This window comes from Ylistrum balloti, unplaced genomic scaffold (genome assembly GCF_031769215.1).
Source record: "Ylistrum balloti isolate Yb309-2 unplaced genomic scaffold, AGI_CSIRO_Ybal_v1 Utg369980, whole genome shotgun sequence".
In the NCBI taxonomy this organism is placed as follows: Eukaryota; Metazoa; Mollusca; class Bivalvia; order Pectinida; family Pectinidae; genus Ylistrum; species Ylistrum balloti.
Window position 1 is genome coordinate 16776 of NW_026782068.1, and position 9408 is coordinate 26183.

Here is a 9408-nt window from a genome sequence, read left to right on the forward strand (position 1 = left end):
ATTCTTTTCCCCATCATTCATGTTTTAGGGTTTAAGATTAAAAGTCAGTACTTGGCAACCTATGGCCTTGACTATACAAGAAAATATTTTCTTACAAGAAGAATTAAGAAACAGTGAGATGTCATAGTATGACATTTGATACACTTTTGTTATCTTTGATAAAACATTTAGAGTCAAACTACGACAGTAAATGGATTCTCAAGTTTTGAATATGATAAAATCAACGTTCAGTCGACAAAGTTTGCATTAAATGCCTATAGTAAAACTGTTGAAAATATCCTTGTTAAATCAAATGTTTTCACAAGATATTAAAGCTAGTTTTAATATACATTGATGTAAGTACTGCTTTTATCTACATGTAGATACATGCTTACCTGAAGCTTAAAGCATCAACAGTGTCTTTAAAACTGAAGTCCAGCAATTTGTATCCTTCTCTTTTGAATGCTAACACAGCATTCGGACCAAGCCAGACATCTCCATTCATGCGTGGAGTGTAGTGAACTCCAAGGAATGGGAATCTGGGGTCAGGCACCTAACATAACGACAACCATAGAGATTAAAGTCAAAGACAATGAAGAAGCACATCAACAGTGTGAAACAATTTCATATCTTTCTTTTGTAATCCAGACAGTTTTAATATCTAACCTTCGAAAAAGTTTGATACACAGTTTTGTTCAAATGACCTTATTACGAAAATGGCATCTGTATTTTCATTGGACAAAATAAATTATTCTTCAATGCCATATCCAGCTGCAAGATACATACTATAAATAGAAAACTTAGTATTTTGTCAAGACATTTGAATTTCTAAACACAATGAACCTGTGCCCCATTACTTACTGGGTATATATTGCCACGAACCAAGTTTGCTTTCTCTGGTTTAAGAAGTAAGTAGTCTCCCCTGAATCCAACAATTCTGGGTTCTCTGTGACAGCCTGAGAGCTCTGCTATTCTATCAGAAAACAGGCCGCCACAAGTGATAGCATATCGACACTTCAGCTCCTGGCCCTGGTCAGAAAACATAACATAAGGATCTGTATTTGCACATTTTGACAAAAATGTAAGACCATAATTATGATAAAATTAATCTTTAAACACATTTTACATAAGAAACTATGTATATAGTAAAAGAGGTATTGTATCAGCATTCAGATTGCTAATAGATAATTAAAACAAAGCTATTTACTGTGTGTCCTAGCAGTGATAGAAAAATATTCAATGAATGAAATCTATAAATTGTTGTTAGGATTACCTCAAAGAGAAAACTAAAGCTGTTTACCTGCTTTGCTCTGATTGTGACAGGATACTCTATACCATCCGTTGTCTCACTTGAACTTTCCTTGGTCACATCAAATTTGTTAACCTCAAATCCTGTGAAGACCTTACCACCACGATTCTGGAAAACCTTGCCATAAGACTGAGCTACCACCTTGTAGTCTATGATTCCTGTATGTGGGGAGTACACAGCCTTTAGTCCCTATAACACAACATCATACTGTTATCATGTTGTATATACTGCATACTGTTAATATTCCATCAAAATACTGTTAATGTACTCACAATATACTGCTATTGTGATAAACACTGCAAAAAAAATAAAAAATACTTTCTTTCAACATACTGTTATATGCTGCTTACATGATGTCAACCTGCACAACACTGTAATAGTACTTAGACTGTGAAAAACATTGTAGTTTTATCTATTTTACTTGAATTCATCTGTTTCTAAATATAATGTATTTACTTTCCTAACTACCAAAACTGTCCAAAAAATGAAAATTAATCCAAATTGTTGGAATTATTACTCAATCCTGTACATAACCTACCACACAATTAGGTTCTATTTCCTTTATCCCATCTGCTTCCACCATATGCAAGTCTTTCACTCCATTTTCTATCCCTCTCTCCATCAATGTCTCCAGTCGAGGTATTTCTTCTTCGTTTACCGCAACTATCAACTGTAAATTGTTTATATCACTACAGTACACATCATCTATAACATAAACCAAGGATTTTGATACACAAACCGAAGAGAAACAGGTGACTTGTAATTCTTGATTAGTGAAGATGACATTACAAATATTTTGTAGTATTTTATTCCTGCCACAGTATGCGCCCAGTACTATATCTTAATGCATTTGAAGATCAATATTTCCTAAATATACGTATCAAAATTTCTTGTTTTACACATCATATTTGCAAATTTCATTTTTGTATTTAAATGACAATAACCCCACTCCCCATATAAAAGCTTGCCCTTTTTTTATTACCTTCCCACATTTTTTGTAGGGAACGTTGTTTTCATCACAATACTTATACAAGAGTTCAAGTCCCTCCACACAGAGCTTGGCCTTGAGAGAGCCAGGCTGGTAGTAGATCCCAGCATGGATAACCCCACTGTTATGTCCACTCTGGTGCATAGCTGTACAATGTGTAACATGTGATTTAGTTCACATTTTACATTAAAAACAATATAGAATTAGTTTTCAGGAAAGAAAAACCTACATCTTCCCAATACAAAGTGTGATAAATGATACAAATGTACAATGTATTAGCTTTTCTTTGATACTGTGCAACAATTTTGCTGAAAATTCTGTTCACCTATATGCATGAAAATATGTATTACAATGTATTTGGTGACACTGACATACTTCATTCTCTATTTGACCCATTGTAAATGATGTCTACTTTAACAATGTGTGAATTACATGGCTCTGTTGTAAATATGAAGAGCTGATTACAATACATTGTTAGAAGTGAATAATTAAGTTGATAATCAAACATCCTCATAACAATACTCATTGATGAATTCATTACCAATCTACATTAATTAAAAAACATACAATCAAAAAATAACATATTTTATGTTCTTTCTGTTTTCAATCTGGATTTAATTGGTAACATGAAACCTAAGAAGATAGACATGTACTGTGCCAGATGTTTCAAGGACACTGCACTGATATGAAGACTACATCATTTACAAAGGTCACTGAGGTGAAGTTTGTGACATGTTATCATATCCAAAAATTTTTCCTTTTTCGTTCATTTCATGATTATGACTTATGATTTGGTGATTAGTCTACAGTATTTAGAGGTGGTAATAAAAGGGAGGTAATATGCTATGCCTTAATTACAGGGATGTAAGAAAAGTCCATCAGTTCATCTTACAAATTTCCTTTTCCTTTTCTACAACAGCAAATGATAGGCTTGGATGACGCATAATAAGTTCTCTGGCTGTTGCCAATCCAACAATTCCACCGCCTACAACTATGACATCATAGCTGCCCTGACTGTCACTACAAAGTGAAATGTCACATAACAATGTTTTAGTTTCCTTCAAAGTCACTGAACCTTACAATATATCCATGAATATATGTTTTTTTCCTTAGATTTCCTACCAAATTATAATATTTCAATATTCAGGTCTGTTCAAATTTTCAAAAAAAATTGGCTGTTTTAAATTTTTTTCTGAATCTAAAAAAAATCATGGTTGGTATTAATATTAATTGTCACAGTAACTAAAATACATGTATACTAATACTGATGTCCAGCATCACTAGTTCTATATAAAATGGACACTGTATAAAAACAATGTGATTGCTTGGTCCTTAGATACAATCCAATCAGGGGAAGTAACTCTGTAAAGCTTACATGTAATACAAATTAAAAAATTAGCTGAATTTTCTCTCGTTATCATAACTAAGTTGTTATATTTCTTGTGCCAAAGTAAATACAAATACCAGAGTGTTATCTTTTTTGCTTATGTTCCAGAATATAGTAGTGTGCATAAGATCTAGTTGCTGTCAAAATTTGGATTTTTCTCAATTCCTGTTAACACAGACTCACTCACCTAGTATTCAATCTTCAACATACATAGAATCAGTGTTAATATCACAAATATAATGACTACTACACCATTGGTATTTAAGGTGGGTTTTAACCAATTTCCATAACACAGAGCTTCAAATATTCAACTCTCTAAACATTGAAAGTTATGGACCTGGATTTTAAATAAATTCTTTCTTTTTTCTCAAATTTTGTTTGGCTTTTACCTAGAAACGCCTTTCAAAATATGCTTCTCAAACTTTTGGCTTACCAGAAGAAATCATTTACAGGTTTCAAAAAATCTGATCCCAATAACCTTGACATGGGTCATGATCATTTCTTTTCACAGACATTGTCAGTCATCATCCTAACAACCTATCAGTCAAATACAATGCTTCTGCACCTTTTGGTAAGACAGAAGAAATTCTGCACCTTTTGGTAAGACAGAAGTAGTAATGTCACAATTTTTACAAGTTGGACATCTTTGACCTTGAATAAGGATCAAGGTTATTTCTTTTTGCAAACTTTGTTGGACTCTATTCTTGAAACCTATCAGGTGAATACCATACTTTTATGCCTTATGTAAATCAGAGGAAGTTTTTTTACTGTTTTCACAAATTTGACCCCTATGACCTCAAATAAAGGTCCAGGTCATTTCTTTTTACAAACTTTTTTCTGACTTCATCCTATTAACTTACTAGCCAAGTATCATGCCTCTAGGCCTTTTAGTTCATGAGAAGAAATTGTTTAATGGTTTTAACAAATTTGATGTCTGTGACAAATATAAGTCAAGGTCATTTTTTTTGCAAACTTTGTCAAGCTTCATTGTAGCAACATACCAGTCGAATATTACGCCTCTTTGCCTTTTAGTTTATGAGAAGAAGTCATGTAAAGGTTTTAACAAATCTGACCCTTGTAATCTTGAAGACAAGTCAAGGTCATTTTTAAGTTTCTTTAAATTTTAAAGAAAGAATGATTCCATGCATATCTTTTGTGTTATTTTAATTTTTATCAGGTCTTGTAAAATTTCAAAGCAACTATACTTCAGCACAAGAAGGGAAATAACTCTGGATACCTTCATAAAGTTTAATTTCACTACACAGATTTTGTGCTAATCACATCGTTTGTACTGATTGCAATGAAATGCTTTGCTACGTTTAAATTAACAGTTCAACTAAATATTCAACGTCAATAGTTTCACTTAGTATGTTATACCCAGGTACATGCGTCTCTTACGCAAACACCTAGCAAAGTGAAAGTACCGTTATTCATGCACACATGATGATTAAATATCCTGAACGGTTAATTTAGAAATGTCCATGTTTTAATGATAATACTTTAAAACTGCTGATGCGAAAGAGTCGATTGGCAACTGTTTGTACGAGGAAACTTGAGATGAAACAATATTTGTATCCGTCTAAGTTTACACCTGTACACAGCTGTTACCTAACGCCACTGACCGATAAAGATTACATATCCACTCCAGTAAATTTTGAGGTGGCAGTCAATTCTAAGAATATAAAACTATTTATAAACAACCTTTGTATGTTTCTCTTTTGTTGCGAACATGCTAAACTTCTTAAGCATCGATGATTCCATCGTTTGCCCACAAAAAGTATCCTGTCCGTTAGGACTCCGACTTTTGTGGAAGCTGCCATTGATAACCCTGAATAATACAAGTGTGTATACTTGATCGGTTGCGAACCGATCAGTTCGAGGTGCGTAAACTTTTCTTATCATTTATAGAGCTCTCGCGATTTCTCGTTTGTGTAATTTGCATATTCAATGAGCATGCTAGCTAGAGCGCTTCCTTCAAAACATACACAAGACAGGTGTGTCAGGATGGAGGAGGAATTAAAATGTCCTCGGTGTTCTGGATTTTTCTGTGACCCTCTCGTGCTTCCGTGCTCACATTCTTTGTGTTCAGGATGTGCTGAAAAGATTCAGGAACCGTCACAGAATTTTATTTCCCAAATTGAAGATCCTGCTACACCTGTCATAGCTGATTCGGAAACGAAAGACTTTCCCGACATCGACAAAGTTAGCCTTGTTAGTGAAACGGACAGCGGTGTTGTCTGTAACAGTAGACCTAATAGTTATGTTGGAACAGCCAGCATATCCAACATATTTCAAGCAGTCCATGGAAGTGTTTACGGAATTAAGTGTCCGGTCTGTAAGAAAAACGTTTTCTTGGATGAAAATGGTTATCATTCACTACCAAAAAATAAAGTTTTGGAAATTATTGTTGATAAGTATTGTGGTGACCATAATAAAAAAGTCAATGTTTTCATTAAATGTGAATTGTGTGACCAAGAAAACAAAGCTGCTTCAGTCATGTGTGAACAATGTGAAGTATTTTATTGTGAAAACTGCAAAAATAGATGTCACCCGTCTCGGGGGTCTCTAGCTAAACACAACCTGGTGGACCCAGTACAGGGGAAAGCAATAATTCGTGCCAAAAATAAAGGGAAAGAGGCAAAATGTCGGGAACATGGTGAAGAGCATCTTAGTATGTACTGTTTAGTTTGTAAAACTCCTGTCTGCTATGTCTGTCATCAAGAGGGTCGTCATGTGAATCATGAGGTTCAAGCCCTAGGGGCCATGTCCAAGTCACACAAGGTAAGAATGCATCAAAAGAAAACAGCTACAATGGACCTGTCATCATTATGTCACAATGTCACAAGCCTAGTTAATCTAGTATTGTGGCCGTGTGATCACCAATAATTATAACTGAGTTGATGGACACATTCTCAATACTCAATCAAGAGAAACACCTACCTTTGGCTAGGTATCAATAACCTACCTATAAGATGTACAAATGTACATAGTTTGGTGTTCATTAATACATCATTAACACCTGGGTGACCCATGTCAGCTTGAAGTCTAAGTCACAATGAAGGCTAACATGGAACTGACAAACTATTGGGATTTTGTCACCTAGTATAGTCCCTGTGAAATGCAAAACACACTTTAATAAATATGTTGTAGACATATGTATATGACATTTGTGTGTATAATTATAAACATTTTTTTTCTTTTTCTCCCACCATAAGACCTAAATAGGCATTTATAAACATTTTAAAGCATTAACAATGTTTCGTTTGTGGATTAATTCATTCATTAAGACAATATTGCTTGTCTGAATCAATGCTTAATTTTTGACATCTTTTGTGTAATGTAATATTGCTAGGTATAATTATGACTTTGATTTAATAATCTACACATATACACCAGTATTATTTAATAATGATATGTTTATTTGTACAGGTGTATTATATCTCTGTATATAATATTCTGTATCGGTAGAGGTGTATGAACACTAAGTATATAAAAGTAACTGTGTACTTTTGCTATTTATCCATATAAATGCAGTTTAAATCTGTACCATGTAAGTGGATTGATGACAATACCTAACTAGTAACATAAACCAACTGAAACCAACAGGAATACATTTACTTACATAATATAGCTCTTAAAGAAAAAAGAATTGATGAGTCTAAGCCGTGAATCATACTTGTTTAGTTGCCTGTATCGTATTGCTGCATCATGCATTAATTAGAGATTCCTCATCATAGCAAAGCCAACCCTTTAATGTTGCTGCAGTTCCTAGTTTTAAGATGTGGCTGGGAGACTGGTAAAAGCAGCGTCCGTGTAATGATACATCCTGTGATAGGATCTGGCTATACTTACACCAGCAAGACTGCCAGTCAACCCCAGTCTGTCTCCTGCTCATACTACATGACATGAAAAAAAAATTGAAAGGGAATTTGACGGTAGAAATTGCTTTCCCACATGCTTATTTTTTTCAAGAATGATTTTTTTTTTCACAAGTGAAATTTCCTCTTCTTTTGTGATTTCCATACAAATAGAATGCAATTTGGTCCCCTTAACACATGAAGTAAAATGTGGCATACAGTATTTATATGTATGGTAATAATAAAATTGCAAGCACATTTATATATACATTAGTACACTAGTGTGTGTTACAGTATAGACATGTCTTCTTGATAAGGGTTGTATTAAATGTAGTGTAACTGAACACTCATTGTATGAAATATTGATGTATCAGATTCAAATATAGCAATACAAGAACAATGTCCTCCATTGATTGGTGTTTTATAATATCTGGTATACATGGAGTTTGGAGGAATGACATCTGCAGCGGCACATATGGATTTATTCATTAGGGACAAGGCCTGCTTTAATTTCTTCACTATAAATTGCTGTTTGTTTTGTACAATTAATTATCATGAAGGACACTAAAATATCATCATTTATTGAGAAAATAACATAAAATCATTAGATTTATATAAAAACTGAACTATATGCAAATATTACTGTTCTGATGTTTGGTGCCAACAATTGCAAAACTGAAAACATTGAAAGATGGGTTATCAAGTATTTCCATGTGATTTGTTTCCTCTGTGAAAGATTTGAAAATGTATATGTTATTTGCAATATATTACCCCAGTAATGTTTTGAAGATTTTTTCAGAGAAGTTCAAAACACCATTTCCAAAAGTCCCACTACTGAGAGATGAAGAGGGTTCTAAAAAATTGAGGGAGTTTCATCACAGGACAATCATGGTCATGAGTCCAGGATGACTCTGAGTTAAAAAAAAAACATCAGGGCTACCCTAATTATCAGGAGATAAATGTACATAGCACTATTCAGTTGTAAATTAGCACAGTAAATTATTCTGTAACTGTCAATGTGTACCACAAAAAAAAAATGATGATTTATACTGTGACATTATCCTTGTTATCTCTGGGTCAAGGGATCAACTGTTATTTTTCAATAGTAAGTTAGAGGAGAATTTCAAATTTGTTGTTATATATTAATAAAATATCATTGTATAACATTGTGTTAAGTACATTAAAATGCAAACACTCCCCATGTGGTTTTGTTAATCAAGAGCCATAGCTCTATATATATTATAATGCTGATATCATATTTGACATCAATTATGATATCATTAATATTCATGTATCCCCATACATATCATATATATAATAATGAAGTGGCAATCAACATCCAGGGGATTGGTTGGGTCTTGAACTTTTAAGAGGTGACCCCCTCCCTCCCCTAATCTGAACTATTAATTCCATCCCAGGGAGGAGGCCTTGAACCTACAAGAGGTGACCCCCTCCCTCCCCTAATCTTAACTATTAATTCCATCCCAGGGAGGAGGCCTTGAACCCATAAGAGGTGACCAGCTCCCTCCTCTAACCTGAGCTATCAACCCCATCCCAGGGAGAAGAGAGATTTAATACATGTATATATATCCATTAATACTGATATTTTAATGGCTGTTGTACATGGTAAGGCTTATATAGTAAACTGGACCTCCTTGTATAATATTTGACCAGATAACTACCTTAAGGGCCTGACTTAAATGGTTTGAACGAATATTGCCCACGCACAAAAAAAGAGTAAGAACATGAATGTATGTGCAACTGAGAGTTTTTAATGTAAGTTGAATCAGTTGAGTTTTGCGAAGGGTACTTTGCAGCTGGTGGGAAAATGGAAGACAGGGGCTCTTGTAAGGGATTCTCTAATTTGATCGACCTTTTTATCTGCATT

The 9408-nt window shown here is 34.0% G+C and overlaps 2 protein-coding genes across 2 annotated transcripts; one reads left to right on the forward strand and one right to left on the reverse strand.

The window, feature by feature from the left end:
- Nucleotides 1–370: 370 nt before the first annotated feature.
- LOC132547830 (L-2-hydroxyglutarate dehydrogenase, mitochondrial-like) lies at nt 371–5483 on the reverse strand. Its single transcript, XM_060211632.1, has 7 exons — nt 5365–5483; nt 3169–3296; nt 2271–2422; nt 1827–1958; nt 1280–1477; nt 841–1008; nt 371–532 (listed from the first exon to the last, which is right to left on the reverse strand). Exons 1-7 carry the CDS (start codon nt 5481–5483, stop codon nt 371–373), a joined length of 1059 nt encoding a protein of 352 aa, XP_060067615.1.
- Nucleotides 5484–5616: 133 nt separating this feature from the next.
- Nucleotides 5617–6549, forward strand: LOC132547802 (E3 ubiquitin-protein ligase TRIM9-like). Its single transcript, XM_060211605.1, has one exon. The coding sequence runs from the start codon at nt 5617–5619 to the stop codon at nt 6547–6549; it is 933 nt and encodes a 310-aa protein (XP_060067588.1).
- The last annotated feature ends 2859 nt before the right edge of the window (nt 6550–9408 follow it).